We start from the raw sequence: 18386 nt of genomic DNA, 5'->3' as shown, positions 1-18386 counted from the left end.
ACGTCCTTTGCTCTATCTTCATGTCCTCTCCCTACTGTGTAGAAAGATATAAGGGCTGTAGTCAGATGGACCAAAAGTTCAGAAACCTACTATGCTTCTGATCTATTGTGTAACCTGGGGCACATGCGAACTGTACTGAAAATTTTCTAATCCATTTATAATGTGTGGAGGATGATAGTTCTAGCTACCCCCTAAAATTGCTGTGATGCAAGGACTGGGGTAGCAGCTAGCATGTAACTAACGTGGTTAATTTCTCCACCACTAGGATAACATTCCCAAATCCAGTGCAGGGTTGCAGAGGTCCTGGGTACTCTGCAAATTTCCATACTGACAATTCAGTACACCGATTGGAGATAACACAGGCCAAACTCTGTGGCTGTCATTTAACATGCTCTTTTAGAATTAGCAGATTCATATATGCCTCAGGATGAGTCTTTATGCTTAGGTAAGATGTTTTCAGTTGTTAGATTAAGTAGACTCAGTTGAAAGAGACCTGAGACTACTGTGAGTTTAGGAAGACAACAGCAGAATGTGAAGATGATTCATGCACACAGAGTCCATTTTGACTGATCTGAACAGGCCTACATGGGTCTCTGTGGAAACAAGTGGAATGGACAAAACGTCGTTCAGTGTATTGGCCTCATGACTCTGCAGTAGGTAAATCAAATGACACTACCAAGTTTCTCACCCAAAGCCAGGTGCTGTCTAATGATTTCTCCATTTGGGGTAGGTTTGCATGAGGACACTTGGCCTCTCCGAGGTCCCTCTCCTCAGGAAGGCAATAAAAGACCAAACTGAGACCTACCAGTATTGGGAAGGGGAAGTTGTCCTTATGAAAGATATCCGTGAGGGAAACTCCAAAGAGCTGTCCTGATTTTTCAGACGGTGCAGCTGTGCACTGGTTGTTCTGCCAAGTGCCAGCACAGTGGCCAAAGGACGAGTTTGTGAAAGCACTGCTTTCCTTGGTGTTCTGGTCAGAATCTAAGGAAGAAGGGAGATTAGTGTGTTTTAATTCACGTAGACTTATTTTCACCATTGCCATTATACAGCATGTTCATTGTAGAGGCTAGAAGAGGGAAACTGAGTCATTTGTTGTGTAGAACTCTCCATGTTCTGATGTTGGCTAACAGCATCCTCATGACATTGATGAGTTCTTGCCAATAACTTTCAGACTGACGGTTAAACCTAGGGACTTGATCAGACTCAAAGTGATTATTTCCTCTGCCATCAGTTACTGCCATTACACTGATCTGGAGGCACTGAAACTGTAGGTGTTTGTTTTCTACTGGTGTGATCAGTGGGTTCAGGTATCAGATCTGATTTTATTTTTTTATTTTTTTCTGATTTTAAGAGCTATAAGTTTTTGGTATGCAAATCAAGCTGAGTTTGTTAATCCTGTGCTTTCACAGCGAGGCTCCCCTCAGCCTCAGATTCTCTCCTTGGGTTTCTGAGTGCTCAAGTTTCTACCATCCAAAGGAATTGCCTCTCAGGACACAATCTGCCTGACCCCTACTTCTCTGGTTCCACTGCTCTGGGCCATCTTCAAGGATGACTTTCTGCAGTCAGGGTCCTTGGGAAGTAGTCATTACATGCTGGCTATGTGGTGGTGTCTGTGTTCTCTTGTCAACCCCACCAACCCACCCAGAGATGATGTTTTTGGTTAAATATGTTTAACATTTACTGAAAAGAGCCTAAACCACAATGAAGTGTGGAAACACACTTCCTCACACACACACTCAAACATACATGTGTATATACACCTACATAAACGTACAAGGCTTGAAAGAAAACATAGAAAATGCAAAACAATAAGAGGTTAGGAGTGCATTGATAGACCACCAGTTTCCAGAGATGATTTTTAATTACTCAACATTCCCTATTGAAGGAAGAACTTTCCAAAGAAAAGGAGATCAGCAGTGAGAAGCTGAGTTCAAATTTCTACTGCTCAGCTGTGAATGTTTCCCTTTGAAGATATCTTAACATTGCTTAAATAACCGATTGCTTTAAGAGTCAACAGATGAGACAAGCTGTCGAAGGATAAAAAGATGAGGAACATTTCACCAAATAACCTTAAACACGGGGCAATTTGGCTTTTTTGGGATATAGTACGTCCATCAGCACCTCCACTCATGTGGGGCCAGCACTGCACCAGAAGCATCCTGGTTCTGCCACTTAGGAAGCTCAGCATTTTAAAGCTTTGGTTTGCTCAACTGTAACATAAATGATGCTGCCTACACCAAGTTAAACTAAATATATAAGATACTACTCGGCACAAGGCAATAAATATTCCCAGGATCATTAATGAATGGGGTCGCTTCAAAAGGGTCGAATAATGTCAAATAAATCTGGGAAAAACTGGTGCATTTGACTTCCAAAAGGAAAATATGAATTTCCCAAGCCTATTTGACGAGAGAACCCTTTCTGGGAAAGGGAAAACAATGCATGGATCATATATTCTATATGCACTGATAGCAATCTCCGTCTATACACTGGCGTAAGTCAGAAATGTACAGTTCTGTAGTTCTAAATAGCTCACTTGTTGTCCAGTTTGGTTCTCTGTTCCGAGACTGGTAGAGATTTAGGTTTTCTTAATTGCCCCCATGAGTGTGTCTGTTCTGGAGTGTTCTGGTGCCAGACAGGTTGTAAAATGGTGAAGTGCACTTATCTGATTGCTCTGTGTCATTGATGTATATAAATAGCCGCTGCAGTGTCCAGACTGCTCTCTGGTCCTGGGAAATTGGCCTGTACTCCTATTGCTGAGGCATGTCTTTCACACCCAGTGGCTTCCTTTTTCTTCCATACTCTTCTGGGACTGATGGAGATACATGTTCCATGTTGAGGTATAAGAAACTCTGCATGGACATAGAGGGCCCCATTGTTCTTAGACATGTCAGCTCACTGTTCTGTGAGGAATTTCTGCTTCCATTTGGTTTCCATGCAGGAAATGGTACAGATATCCCATGTACCTACCTAGTGGTTTTGGGCTTTTTCCCCTTGCGATTGCCACATAAATCTTCTACTCTATGCCATGAATCATTTCTGTTTCCTAGAAAGCTAAGTCTTTAAGACTCATAAGCATCAAAGAGCACCGTTTTCCTCATATTCTCCTCTTGCTTCTATTCCCTGAGGAGGTGAGTTGTCTCTTAAGGCAGCTTAAGACAGGAAGAAGGATGAGGGAAGGAATATCTCAGGTAAAATAAATGAGTTAGTATTTCAAAGATTCTTCCTACCCTACTTGGAATACCCCTTAGGAAATGCTGGTGTACAGAACTGAGGAGGAAAAGCCAGTGAAGGAAAGGATATGCGTGTACTGGTGTTGCTGTGAGTTTTATGATGTGTGGTCTTAAGAAATAATGCCTCCTCATCTTGTAAACCACCACCTTTGGCGTGGTCCTTTGCACAGTCCTCTCCCACATTAACTCTTGAAAAGTCCCTCTTGCTTCTGGGAACTCTTCCTCCACCATATGAAAGGAGGAGAAGCTACCTTATGGAAGACATGGGGACCAATTGAGAGCCAGCGCCAATACACAAATACCTAGGTTTGACATCAAGTCAAGTCCTTTTCTCTCAATGACGCTGGTTCTTTTCTACTCATTTTAAAGAGCACCGGAATCCTGTGGTGCCTCAAGAGCCATTGATCAAAAAGAGGATGGAGCAGGAATAAAACCCCCCTGCTCTGGTTTCAACCAGAGCACATTTATATATTATAAGTAGAAATTAATAATTATGCATTATATGCTTAACAACATGTATAATATAGATGTGAGATCCATTTAAAATTGTGTTAAAAAAATCCCCAAACACTGTATCATACCATGCTATTTCCTAATACTGCCAGAAATGTCTTGAAGTTTCTATGCTTTCTTGGGTTTCCAACAGTGTGAAACCTCCCTGACCTGCTAGCCAGCCTTCAGAGAAGGAGCAGCTGGGAATCATTGCCCTGGGGATGCTCTGGGCTCCAGAACAGGGCTAAGTATCTGCCATGACCCCTGGCAACCTTGCTGTCTGTGTCTCCCTAAAGCCTATTAAACTATTCACAGTACCTGCAGCCTTCTCATTGTTATGACAACTCTTTGAATTCTCTCCCAAGAGAGAAGTGATGTCTTCTCCAAATATCTTGAGGCAATTTTCAATCAAAAACTGTATAAGAGAAGCCTGTAATGCAAAAAGAACACAATGGGGTGCTCTTTTTTATACGGAAGAGTTATAAGTCACATTTTGTTTATAGACCTTGGATCTAACCAAAAATGTGAAAGACTTCTATGAACAATTCAGAGTTGATAATAATATATAGAAACCCAAGTTCTCTAATAAAATAACTTAGTGTGATACTTTCTGTTGTACTTTGGGTACAGATTTTAAAATTCTACTAGTCAGTGGGCTAAAGTCCTAATTTGTCACCTAATTTCATACCTAACATTGTGATACCAATGGTTACATCTTTAAAACTAGAATAGTTTTCAAAGCAACCTACCTTCTTAACTTTACTTATTGTGTAAAATTTTACTTCCAGAAAATATTGGGTTGTAACTTAGGATAATATCTGATTAAAATGTGTAAAGCATAGACAAAATCCTATGAAATCCATTTCTTAAAGAGGGAAGAATGTTTTTTGGAAAGAGGATATTCCTGTGGATTTTTTTTTGATGTTTTGTTTTGTTTTTGAGTAAAAATCACAGGTCTGGAGAGAAAACATGTCGGTCTGTCTAACCGCAGTCCCTTCTCATGTCTTGCTTTGCCTAATGCTGGCTCTCGGCATGAGCTTGGGGAAAAGCTGTCATCTTATTAGGCATCTGTGGCTTCATTAGGATGTTCTGGAATATCTAACTAGTTTCTGTCTGATGTAGCAGAGGCAAAAGAGTAGCCAAGTATTATTCTAAATGAGCCACAACTTGCAGAGCAAGGCCAATGTGTTTGGAGCCATGGGCGCTCATAGTGACTGAATCACCTAGGATGTGCCAGTAACGACCACAGGAGCTGGGTCTTGTTACCATTGTGTCATGAGGAAACCATGGCTTTGCCCAAAGTTACAAGCTCCCCCCTCAAGGATCAGGCTGAGAGTTGAACCTCGGCTTGTCAAACTCCGGAGCCCAGGTCTTTTCTATCATATTATGCCACTCTTCTCTTTCTTTTGTTTAGTCAGTCTAGTATTGAATCTCCTGGATGGGAAAGAAGCGACTCAACTGCTCTATATTTCGCAATTTAACAACACCCCTTCCCATATTCCACCAGAGTAGGATAAAGATCTCTGCTATTCCAAGGAAGGCAATGAAGATGTGCACTTTTCAGAACTGATCCTTTGCAATTACTACTACACATTTCAGATTCAAAGCATGGATTCTAAACCCCATATGAGACACATATGAGAGATCTCTCTACCTTTTTAATGAAGTTGTCTTCCAATTCCAAGTTGCAGGAATTAGGTGGACAAAGAATACTTGGGGCTATACACACTGATAAATCATAAGCTGTCATCTGATTGGATGAGGATTGTTGCTCAATGTTGTATAACACACCGAAAAGGTATCGCAAGAGAACAACATTCGCTTTTGGCAGCTGTGTTAGAAGCCTAAAGTCAGAAAGATGCACTTTTGAATAAGGCAAGTCATTGCACTTAGCAGTTGGAAGTATAGAGACGGAAAGCAGAGAACATCTTACTAGATCTAGTATGCAACCTGCTGTAGCAGAGTTCCAGGCATGAACATACACAAAAATGTTTTACCAAATTCAATTTCTGAGCTAACCCTCTCTGGTTAAATATTTGACAAACTTAAGGTTATACCATGGGCTGTTGATGCTCTGGCATCTCTCTTAAGCCACTGACTTGTCTACCAGTTTCATATATTCAGAAGTTGTACAATGACTAAGGAGTCTACTTAATAAGGTCAGGAGAAGAGCAATAATAGCCATAAGGCATGCCTGTATTCTGAAACTGGCCTCTGTGGGTGAGAAGAATTGAAATCATTTGGCATTGTATGTTCTCATTCATTTGGGGAATATAAATAATAGTGAAAGGGAATATAAGGGAAGGGAGAAGAAATGTGTGGGAAATATCAGAAAGGGAGACAGAACATAAAGACTCCTAACTCTGGGAAATGAACTAGGGGTGATGGAAGGGGATGAGGGCAGGAGGTAGGGGTGAATAGGTGATGGGCACTGAGGGGGGCACTTGACGGAATGAGCACTGGGTGTTACTCTGTATGTTGGTAAATTGAACACCAATTACAAATAAATTTATTATTAAAAAAAAGAAACCATTTGGCATTGAATGTTATTTTAATGGTCAAAGTGGCAAGAAGGAAACCAATATTTTGTAATGGTATATTGGCTGTATTTCTGAGCCATGACCAGAGTAGAGTAATTATTGCATCATTACCTCTGGGCAGCATTTATTTTTTCCTTCTGAGTCACTTCGTCAAGAACACCAAGCCATTTTTCATAGAGGTCCGATGAAAGTAAACTTCCTTCGATATTTTCAAGAAAATCCTTATGTGGATAAAAAAAAATACACACAAATATACACAGAAACACACACACACACATATATATGCATATATAATACAAAATATATATTGGAAATATCACAGAGAAAACACTTAGTTGAAAACTTCAGTTGAGTTCCTACTTCCTTCATAGATACCCAAACTGTGACCCACATGGGGGTCAGCTTGACTCTCCATTGACTTGTACATGCAAAAGCAGGTTGTGGATTTTCTCTGACAAAAATGAAAGCATCAAAGCAGAGCATAGCCTTCACTGGAAAGGAAGACAAAGCTCCCTTCCATCATATGGAACTTACTCTTTTGTGTGCTTTTATGCAAACTACTAAAAAAGCTACTCTCATAATTGCATCATTCTTCCTTTCCTGAACTATACAAAAGTAGAGAGTCTAATGGCAAACTCATGATGGTCCTGAGGATGTATTCATTTCTAGTGTAGACCAATTCTCCAGAGAGTTTGACATGATACTATTCAGGCCAAGGTTGCAGAGTCTGATTCTCCACAAAGATTAGTCAACTTTAGGTAGGGAAAGCTTCAGAAATGTCTAAGAACTCTATGCACACGTGGTCACCATCTTCCTAGTCTGTGCCTATAACACGGAAATAGAAAAGACCCTACTAAGTCTTGCAAGAAACATCAATTGTATGTGTGCACCTTCAAGAGGGAAACACTTATCATGGTATTCAAGTGCCTAATGGATGATCATTCTTTTCCTTGTGTCTTGATGCCTATATATATATTTACTGGCGTGTTTTACTCTAGCCCAGTGTAGTAGTGGTCAGAGACTATTGCTATCTTTCATATAGTTAAACAGTAATGGGGGACAAGCAAAGACCAAATGTGACAAGGAAGGACCACATATGACCTTGGTTTTAAGAGTGTCATCATTACTGCCTTGACATAGTTTTGTTGAGAGCTGTTAGCAAGTGCCAAGGTAGATGGATTAAATTCTCTATTCTAGTTCTCACATCTTTCTCCATTACCATTTTAGCAATAGAATGGGACATCTGTGATGTAGCTGTATAATTTCCAAATTAATCTATTTCTTGAGTCGATCTACTGAATTTTCAGAATACCAAAGTACTTTTGTCTGTTGCACCTACTCCAAAAGATAGATTTATCGAAAGAGGCATGTAGCTAGAGGTGGTTACCATGTCGTTATAACCTTGGATGGTGGGATAGACATCTCAAATATTAACTAAAGGATGCCTAGGATGTGGTGAAAGGAGACACAAATGGCAAAATCCTTCCTCCATGACTTATAAAAGGCACTAAGAAACAGGAGACAATGAGACAATGATGGTTAAGAATGATTGGTTGCCTCACTGAGCCTTTTTTAGATTCCTCATAAAGTAAACATGTGCTTACTATTGTGAACTTCTATACCTATCTTCAAATGTTTCATATGAGTTTTCTTTTGGAAACTGCCTTCATTAGGAGTGTGGTGAGGAAGTCATCAAAAGCAGATGTTTGCTTTGGTAAACATTATGTAGGTGTCAGTGTATATTTTGAAATTTCTTATTATTACTAGTAGTCATATTAGTATTAGTATTTTGCATGAAGTCTTCAGGTGGGTGGTGTGTGGTGAAAACAGAAAGTATTTCTAATGTATGGGGCTTTTAACTCCTACAGTACCTTCCTTAAATTTTGAATTCATGAAGTGTTTTCCAGTTTGAGAAGCTCTTAATCAGTTTTGCCCATGTCGCTCCTTGGGCAATCATAATGAAAGACACCAATCACAGCTTGACTTACTCATGTGTGGATAAAGCTAGAACTTTCCCCACCTTTAAAACAAATGCTACCACAAGAACAGATTTGCTGTAATGCCTCACTCTGTCTCCAGAATTCAGTTTCTTCTTTAGGATTCCGCATGACTTTATACTACCTGGTTTTCTGAATATGCCTTCTGTGAGTGGTCCTTTCTCATTGATAAAGGAAAGCATATCCTGTAAGAAAAAAAGAAGAGTATATGGCATTTCATATCCCAAGCCCAGAGTAAAAGCTTGCTACCTTTTTGAAAGAGCTAGGCTATGTGATGGTATACGGTTTTAGAGCTGGAAGGAGTAAAGTCGATTTAGATTCTTTAGTCAATGTCTCTCTATAGTTTCTACCCAAAATCCACCTTAGAGTCATACACTGAAACATTGTAATCACTTATTTTAATCAGATTTTTTTTCATTGAATTTACCCTTTTAAATCAAACTTCCGTGTTTCAAGGCCTTTGTGGAATCCTCGCCTGTCTCCTAATTTACCAGTCTTGTTTCCTTATTCCCTTACATAGATGCTCTTCCCCAAGTATGGAAATCTTTTTCCCATACTCATTTCCCATTTGTTGATTCCTCTTTAAGTGATTGTATCCTCCATTCCTACTATCTCTATTTCCCTTCCTCTTTAAAAAAAAAAAAAAGCTCAAATGCTCTCTTCTTATTATCTGATTACATTTCCTTCATGAGTCCTTCACTGTCTTTTGCTCTATCTTCATGTTCTCTCCCTGCAGTGTAGAAAGATAATAAGGGCTGGAGTCTGATAGACCAAGGGATCGGAAACCTATTATTATGCTTCTGATCTATTGTGTGACCTGGGGCAAATGCGAACTGTACTGAAAGCTTCAAATTCATTTGTAAAGTGTGGAGGATGATAGTTCCAGCTTCCCCTAAAATTGCTGTGATGCAAGGACTGGGGAAGTAGCAAGCATGTAACTAACGTGGTTAATTTCTTCACACCTAGGATAACATTCCCAAATCTAGTGCAGGGTTGCAGAGGTACTGGGTACTCAGTAAATTTCCACACTGACAATTCATTACACTGATTTGAGATAACACAGGCCAAACTCTGTGGCTGTCATTTAACATGCTCTTTTAGAATTAGCAGATTCATATATGCCTCAGGATGAGTCTTTATGCTTAGGTAAGATATTTTCAGTTGTTAGATTAAGTAGACTCAGTTGAAGGAGACCTGAGACTACTGTGAGTTCAGGAAGACAATAGCAGAATGTGAAGATGATTCATGCACACAGAGTCCATTTTGACTGATCTGAACAAGGCCTACATGGGTCTCTGTGGAAACAAGTGGAATGGACAAAACGTCGTTCTGTTGTATTGGCCAAATGACTTTCCAGTAGGTAAATCAAATGACACTAGCAAAGCTTCTCAGCCAAAGCCAGGGACTGTCTAATGATTTCTCCACTTGAGGGTTGGTTTGCATGAGAACACTTGGCCTCTCCGAGGTCCCTCTCCTCAGGAAGGCAATAAAAGACCTAACTGAGACCTACCAGTATTGGTAAGGGCATGATGTCCTTATCAAAGATATCCGTAAGGGAAACTCCAAAGAGCTGTCCTGGTTTTGCAGACAGTAGAGCTGTGCACTGGTTGTACTGGGAAGTGCCAATGAGCTGGCAAAAGGCCGAGTCTCTAAAAGAAGTGCTTTTCAAGGTGTTCTGGACTGAATCTAAGGAAGAAGGGAGATTAGTGTGTTTTAATTCACTTAGCCTTATTTTCACCATTACCATTATACAGTGTGTTCATTGCAGGGCTAGAAGAGGGAAACTGAGTCATTTGTTGTGTAGAACTCTCCATGTTCTGATGTTGGCTAACAGCATCCTCATGGCATTGTTGAGTTCTTGCCCATATCCTTCACACTGATGGTTAAACCTTGGGACTTGATCAGATTGAAAGTCAGTATTTCCTGTGCCATCAGTTACTGTCTTTGCAATGCAACAGGAGGCACTGAACCTGTAGATGTTTGTTTTCTACTGGAGTGAACAGTGGGTTCAGCTGTCAGATCTGATTTTAAAAGCTAGAAGGATTTGGTATCCAAATCAGGCTGAGTTTGGAAATCCTCTGCTTTCACATCCAGTCTGAGACCAGAACTGCACAGATGAGTCTCCACTGAAGTGTTATGTGAATCATAACCAAAGCAATGGTTGTGTAAACTACTGAGTTATGGAATGATTTTTATTATCCATATAAAAGTATACAACACAGTACAATACAATTCAAAAGGTATGTCATAGGATATGATAGGCATTGAAGATACAGGAGATAATTTGTGGGAAGATTTCCTCAATATGAATATATGGGACCAAGGAAAAAACTTTAAATGGAAATAGCTGGGTCTTGGAAGGGGTTCATTTCTCATTCATTGGAAAAAGAGATAAAGAGGAAGTGTCAAGGGTCATTATGGAGATTCCAGTCTTCAGTGACTTACTAAACTGTAGACATGTAGGTGGATGGACCACATGGGGACTTGGTAGCATTCTGCAGTTGTGCTCTTTTGGAAATCACTATCACTCTCACTGGCTTGGATTCAACAGTTTGTTTTTCTGTCACTGAGGACATGAAAAACAAACACTTGTCTTGCACCAGCATATTCTCAGACATGGCACTAGACTCATCTTAATTCCTGATGACACGGATTGTCCAAAGGCTTCCCTCAACACAATGAGGTATATGTCGTAAAACTAAGACATGTCAAAAGTATGGAGGGATTGATGATGTGTGTCTCCAGGTTCTGAATCTAAACTCTGTTTTACAAAAAATGGGGTGTTGCCAGTGAGCTGTGATTAGCTAGGCTCAAATAATACTCGCACTAGTCTCAGGGGAACTTCTCCTAGTTCTAATATTTGCTTTTTAGAAATGTTTTTACATCCCTTATCTTATTGAATCTTGACAACATTTCTAAGATTTAGACATTACTTTTATCCAGCATTTTAGGCATGAATAGAGTGATACCAAGCTAGTAATTGGCCAAAGGTTGTATATCTGATAAATGGGGGCACTGGAGTTTGTACTCTGGAGAGATGATTGACATCAAGTCAAGTCCTTTTCTCTCAATGATGCTGGTTCCTTTCAACTCATTTTAAAGAGCACTGGAATCCTGTGGTGCCTCAAGAGCCACTGATCAAAAAGAGGATGGAGCAGGAATAAAAGTCGCATGCTCTGGTTTCAACCAGAGCAAATTTATATATTATAAGTAGAAATTAATACTTATGCATTATACGTTTAACTACATATATCATATAATATAGATGTGGGATCCATTTAAAATTGTGTTAAAAAAAATTCCCAAACACTGTATCATACCATGCTATCTCCTAATACTGCCAGAAACATCTGGAAGTTTCTATGCTTTCTTGGGTCTCCAACAGTGTGAAACCTCCCTTGACCTGCTAGCCAGTCTTCAGAAGAAGGAGCAGCTGGGAATCATTGCCCTGGGGATGCTCTGGGCTCCAGAACAGGGCTAAGTATCTGCCATGACCCTTGGGAACCTTGCTGTCCATGTCTCCCTAAGCCTATTAAACTATTCACAGTACCTGCAGCCTTCTCATTGTTATGACAACTCTTTGAATTCTCTCCCAAGAGAGAAGTGATGTCTTCTCCAAATATCTTGAGGCAATTTTCGATCAAAAACTGTACAAGAGAAGCCTGTAATGCAAAAAGAACACAATGGGGTGCTCTTTTTCATATGGAAGAGTTATAAGTCACATTTTGTTTATAGACCTTGGATCTAACCAAAAATGTGAAAGACTTCTATGAAAAATTCAGAGTTGATAAAAATATATAGAAACCCAAGTTCTCTAATAAAATAAGAAAGAGTAATACTTTTTGTTGTACTTTGGGTACAGATTTTAAAATATTACTAGTCAGTGGACTAAAGTCCTAATTTGTTGCCTAATTTAATACCTAACATTGTGATACCAAAGGTTACATCTTTAAAACTAGGATAGTTTTCAAAGTAATGTACCTTCTAAAAGTTTATGTATTTTGTAAAATTTTGCTTCCAGAAAATATTGGATTGTAACTTAGTATCATAACTGATTAAAATGTAAAAAGCATAGACAAAGTCCTATGAAATCCATTTCTTAAATAGGGAAGAATAGTTTTTGGAAAGTGGATATTCTTGTGGATTTTTTTTTGATGTTTTCTTTTCTTTTCTTTTCTTTTTTTTTTGAGTAAAAACTCACAGGGCTGGGGGAAATCATGTCTGTCTGTCTAACCACAGTCCCTTCTCATGTCTTGCTTTGCTTAATGCTGGCTCTCGGCATGAGCTTGGGGAAAAGCTGTCATCTTATTAGGCATCTGTGGCTTCATTAGGATGTTCTGGAATATCTCACTAGTTTCTGTCTGATGTAACAGAGGCAAAAGAGTAGCCAAGTATTTTTCTAAATGAGCCACAACTTTCAGAGCAAAGCCAATGTGTTTGGAGCCATGGGTGCTCATAGTGCCCGAGCCACCTAGGATGTGCCAGTAACGACCACAGGAGCTGGGTCTTGTTACCATTGTGTCATGAGGAAACCATGGCTTTGCCCAAGGTTACAAGCTCCCCCCTCCAGGATCAGGCTGAGAGTTGAACCTTGCCTTGTCAAACTCCAGAGCCCAGGTCTTTTCTATCATATTATATCACTCTTCTCTCTCTTTTGTTTAGTCAGTCTAGTATTGAATCTCCTGGATGGGAAAGAAGCGACTCAACTGCTCTGCGTTTCCCACTTTAACAACGCCCCTTCCCATATTCCACCAGAGAAGGATAGCAAACTCTGCCATTCCAAGAAAGCCTATGAAGATGTGCACTTTTCAGAACTGATCCTTCGCAATTACTACTACACATTTCAGATTCAAAGCATGGATTCTAAACCCCAGGGGACACATATGAGAGATCTCTCTACCTTTTTAATGAAGTTGTCTTCCAATTCCAAGCTGCAGGAATTAAGTGGACAAAGAATACTTGGGGCTATACACACTGATAAATCATAAGCTGTCATCTGATTGGATGAGGATTGTTGCTCAATGTTGTATAACACACCGAAAAGGTATCGCAAGAGAACAACATTCGCTTTTGGCAGCTGTGTTAGAAGCCTAAAGTCAGAAAGATGCACTTTTGAATAAGGCAAGTCATTGCACTTAGCAGTTGGAAGTATAGAGACGGAAAGCAGAGAACATCTTTCTAGATCTAGTATGCAACCTGCTGTAGCAGAGTTCCAGGCATGAACGTACACAAAAGTGTTTTACCAAATTCAATTTCTGAGCTAACCCTCTCTGGTTAAATATTCGACAAACTTTAGGTTATGCCACTGGCTGTTGATGCACTGGCATCTCTCAGGCCACTGACTTTGTGTACCAGTTTCATATATTCAGAAGTTGTACAGTGACTAAGGAGTCAATGTTAATAAGTTCAGGAGAAGTACAATAATAGCCATAAGGCATGCTTGTATTCTGAAACTGGCCTCCATTGGTGAGAAGAATCGAAACTATTTGGCATTGAATGTTATTTTAGTGGTCAAAGTGGCAAGAAGGAAGCCAATATTTTCCTAATAGTATATTGGCTGTATTCTGAGCCATGACCAGAGTAGAGTAATTATTGCATCATTACCTCTGGGCTGCATTTATTTTTTCCTTCTCAGTCACTTCGTTAAGAACACCAAGCCATTTTTCATAGAGTTTGGATGAAAGTAAACTTCCTTCGATATTTTCAAGAAAATCCTTATGTGGATAAAAGAAAAATACACACAGACACACTCACATATGCAATATAGATATTGGAAATATTACAGAGAAAACAGTTGCAAACTTCAGTTCAGTCTCTACTTACGTCATAGATACCCAAACTGTGACCCACATGGAACTCTGCTCTGATTCTCTATTGACTTGCACGTGAAAAGCAGGTGTGTGGATTTTCTCCAACAAAAATGAAAGCATCTAAGCAGAGCCTAGGCTTCAGTGTAAATGAGGACAAAGCTCCCTTCTATCATATGGCACTTTTGTGTGCTTTTCTGCAAACTATTACAAAAGCTACTCTCATAATCGCTTCATTCTTCCTTTCCTGTACTGTACAAAAGTAGAGAGTCTAATGGCAAACTCATGATGGTCCTGAGGATGTATTCATTTCTAGTGTAGGCCAATTCTCCAGAGAGTTTGACATGATACTATTCAGGCCAAGGTTGCAGAGTCTGATTCTCCACAAAGATTAGTCAACTTTAGGTAGGGAAAGCTTCAGAAATGCCTAAGAACTCTATGCACACGTGGTCACCATCTTCCTAGTCTGTGCCTATAACACGGAAAGAGAAAGGATCCTACTAAGTCTTGCTAGAAACATCAATTGTATGTGTGCACCTTCAAGAGGGCAACACTTATCATGCTATTTGAGTACCTAATGTATCATCATTCTTTCCCCTGTCTCTTGATGCCTATATATATATTTACTGGTGTGTTTTACTGTAGTCCAATGTAGTAGTGGTCAGGGACTATTGGTATCTTTCATATAGTTGAACAGAAATGGGGGACAAGCTCTGCCTATGTCTCTGCCTCTCTCTTTCTCTCTGTGACTATCATAAATAATAATAATAAAAATTAAAAGAAAAGAAATGGGGGACAAGAAAAGACCAAATGTGACAAGGAAGGACCAAATATGACCTTGATTCTAAGAGTGTCATCATTACTGCCTTAACTTAGTTTTGTTGATAACTGTTAGCAAGTGCCAAGGTAGATGGATTAAATTCTCTATTCTAGTTCTCACATCTTTCTCCATTACGGTTTAGCAATAGAACAGGATATCTGTGATGTAGCTGTATAATTTCCAAATTAATCTAGTTCTTGAATCGATCTCTTGACTTTCCAGAATTCCAAACTACTTTTGTCTGTTGCACCTACTCCAAAAGTTCGATTTATCCAAACTGGCATGTAGCAAGAGCTGGTTAACATGTCATTATAACCTTGGATGGTGGGCTAGACATCACAAATATTAACTAAAGGATGCCGAGGATGTGGTGAAAGGAGACACAAATGGCAAAATCCTTCCTTCATGAGTTATAAAGTAAAAGACATCAAGAAACAGGAGACAGTGATGGTTAAGAATGATTGGTCACCTCACTGAGCCTTTTTGTATTCCTCATAAAGTAAACATTTGCTTACTATTGTGAAATTCCCTACCTATTCTCAAATTTTTCATATGATTTTTCTTTTGGAAACTGCCTTCATTAGGAGCGTGGTGAGGATGTCATCAAAAGCAGATGTTTGCTTTGGTAAATATTATGTATGTGTCAGTGTATACTTTGAAATTTATTATTATTACTAGTAGTCATATTAGTATTAGTATTTTGCATGGAGTCCTCAGGTAGGCTGTTCATGGTGATAACAGAAAGTATTTCTAATTTATGGGGCTTTTAACTCCTACAGTAGCTTCCTTAAATTTGATTTCATGAAGTGTTTTCCAGTTTGACAAGTTCTTAATCAGTTATGCCTATGTTGGTTCCTGGGCAATCGTAATGAAAGACACCAATCACAGCTTCAGTTACCCATGTGTGGTAAAGCTAGAACTTTCCCCACCTTTAAAACACATGCTACCACATGAACAGATTTGCTGTAACAGTTAACTCTGTCCCCAGAATTTAGTTTCTCTTTTAGGTTTCTGCATGAATTTATACAGGCTGGTTTTCTGAAGATGCCTTCCAGGAGTGGTCCTTTCCGATTGATCACGGAAAGCATATCCTGTAGGAAAAAAAGAAGAGTATATGGCATTTCATATCCCAAGCCCAGAGCAAAAGCTTGCTTCCTTTTTGAAAGAGCTAGGCTATCGGATGGTTTACGGTTTTAGAGCTGGAAGACTAAAGTCAATTTAGATTCTTTAGTCAATGTCTCTCTATAGTTTTACCCAAAATCCACCTTACATACACTGAAACTTTGTAATCACTTATTTAAATCAGATTTTTTCATTGAATTTACCCTTTTAAATCAAACTTCTGTGTTTCTAGGCCTTTGTGGAATCCTCGCCTGTCTCCTACTTTACCAGTTTTGGCTCCTTATTCTCTTACATAGATGCCCTTCCCCATGTTTTCAAATCTTTTTGCCATACTCATTTCCCATTTGTTGATTCCTCTTTAAGTGTTTGTATCCTCCATTCCTACTATCTCTATTTCCCTTCCTCTTTAAAAAAAAAAAAACAAAACCTCAAATGCTCTCTTCTTATTATCTGATTACATTTCTTTCATGAGTCTTTCACTGTCTTTTGCTCTATCTTCATGTTCTCTCCCTGCAGTGTAGAAAGATAATAAGGGCTGGAGTCTGATAGACCAAGGGATCGGAAACCTATTATCATTCTGATCATTTGTGTGACCTGGGGCACATGCGAACTATATTGAAAGCTAATTCATTTGTAAAGTGTGGAGGATAATAGTTCCAGCTACCCCCTAAAATGGCTGTGATGCAAGGACTGGGGTAGTAGCAAGCATGTAACTAACATGGTAAATTTTTTCACACCTAGGATAACATTCCCAAATCTAGTGCAGGGTTGCAGAGGTACTGGGTACTCAGTAAATTTCCACACTGAAAATTCAGTGCACTGATTTGAGATAACACAGGCCAAACGCTGTGGCTGTCATTTAACATGCTCTTTTAGAATTAGCAGATTCATATATGCCTCAGGATGAGACTTTATGCTTAGGTAAGATATTTTCAGTTGTTAGATTAAGTAGACTCAGTTGAAGGAGACCTGCGACTACTGTGAGTTCAGGAAGACAATAGCAGAATGTGAAGATGATTCATGCACACAGAGTCCATTTTGACTGATCTGAACAAGGCCTACATGGGTCTCTGTGGAAACAAGTGGAATGGACAAAACGTCGTTCTGTTGTATTGGCCAAATGACTCTGCAGTAGGTAAATCAAATGACACTAGCAAAGCTTCTCAGCCAAAGCCAGGGTCTGTCTAATGATTTCTCCATTTAAGGGTTGGTTTGCATGAGAACACTTGGCCTCTCCAAGGTCCCTCTCCTCAGGAAGGTAATAAAAGACCAAACTGAGACCTACCAGTATTGGGAAGGACAAGTTGTCCTTATCACAGATATCTGTGAGGGAAACCCCAAAGAGTTGTCGTGGTTTTGCAGATGGTGCAACTCTGCAGTGGTTTTTCTGGCAAGTGCCAGCGCGCCACCAAAAGGCCCAGTCTCTGAAAACAGTGCTTTTCATGGTCTTCTGGCCTGAATCTAAGGAAGAAGGGAGATTAGTGTATTTTAATTCACTTAGCCTTATTTTCACCATTGCCATTATACAGTGTGTTCATTGTAGTGGCTAGAAGAGGGAAACTGAGTCATTTATTTGTAGAACTCTCCTCGTTCTGATGTTGGCTAACAGCATCCTCATGGTGTTGATAAGTTCTTACCCATATCCTTCAGACTGATGGTTAAACTTTGGGACTTGATCAGATTGAAGGTCAGTATTTCCTGTGCCATCAGTTACTGCCGGTTACACTGCATCAGGAGGCACTGAACCTGTAGATGTGTTTTCTACTGGAGTGAACAGTGGGTTCAGGTGTCAGATCTGATTTTAAAAGCTAGAAGGATTTGGTATGCAAATCAGGCTGAGTGTGGTAATCCTCTGCTTTCACAGCCAGTCTCCCCTCAGCCTCAGATTTCCTCTTTGGCTTTCTGAGTGCTCAAGTTCTACCATCCAAAGGATCTGCTTCTCAGGACACAATCTGCCTGAGCCCTACTTCTATGTTCCTCTGCTCTGGGCCATCTTCAAGGATGACTTGCTGCAGTCAGGGTCCTTGGGATGTTGTCATTACATGCTGGCCCTCTGGTGGCTGTGTTTTCTTGTCATACCCCACCAACCCACCCAGAGATGATGTTTTCGGTTAAATAGGTTGAACATTTACTGAAAAGAGACTAAACCACAATGAAGTGTGGAAACACACTTCCTCACACACACACTCAAACATATATGTAAATATACACCTACACACAAGTACAAGGCTTGAAAGAAATCATAGAAAAGCAAAACAATGAGAGGTTATGAATGCATTTATAGAGGTTATGAATGCATATGCACCAGTTTCCAGAGATGATTTTTAATTACTCAACATTCCCTATGAAGGAAGAGCTTTCCAAAGAAAAGGTGA

At 39.7% G+C, this 18386-nt stretch overlaps 1 protein-coding gene across 1 annotated transcript in view; it reads right to left on the bottom strand.

The window, feature by feature from the left end:
* The window catches only part of LOC144291376 (uncharacterized), an 83963-nt gene that overhangs the window by 13380 nt on the left and 52197 nt on the right, over positions 1 to 18386 (bottom strand). The window contains exons 15-25 of the mRNA XM_077860884.1: positions 17297 to 17472; positions 15819 to 16040; positions 13867 to 13976; positions 13163 to 13352; positions 11813 to 11924; positions 9773 to 9948; positions 8286 to 8447; positions 6377 to 6486; positions 5380 to 5569; positions 4044 to 4155; positions 806 to 981 (exon numbers count right to left, since the gene is read on the bottom strand). Coding sequence (XP_077717010.1) covers positions 806 to 981; positions 4044 to 4155; positions 5380 to 5569; positions 6377 to 6486; positions 8286 to 8447; positions 9773 to 9948; positions 11813 to 11924; positions 13163 to 13352; positions 13867 to 13976; positions 15819 to 16040; positions 17297 to 17472 — 1736 coding nt within the window. The remainder of the gene's footprint in view (positions 1 to 805; positions 982 to 4043; positions 4156 to 5379; positions 5570 to 6376; positions 6487 to 8285; positions 8448 to 9772; positions 9949 to 11812; positions 11925 to 13162; positions 13353 to 13866; positions 13977 to 15818; positions 16041 to 17296; positions 17473 to 18386) is intronic.

This window comes from Canis aureus, chromosome 20 (genome assembly GCF_053574225.1).
Source record: "Canis aureus isolate CA01 chromosome 20, VMU_Caureus_v.1.0, whole genome shotgun sequence".
NCBI lineage: Eukaryota > Metazoa > Chordata > Mammalia > Carnivora > Canidae > Canis > Canis aureus.
This window is presented reverse-complemented; position numbering and strand designations above follow the sequence as displayed.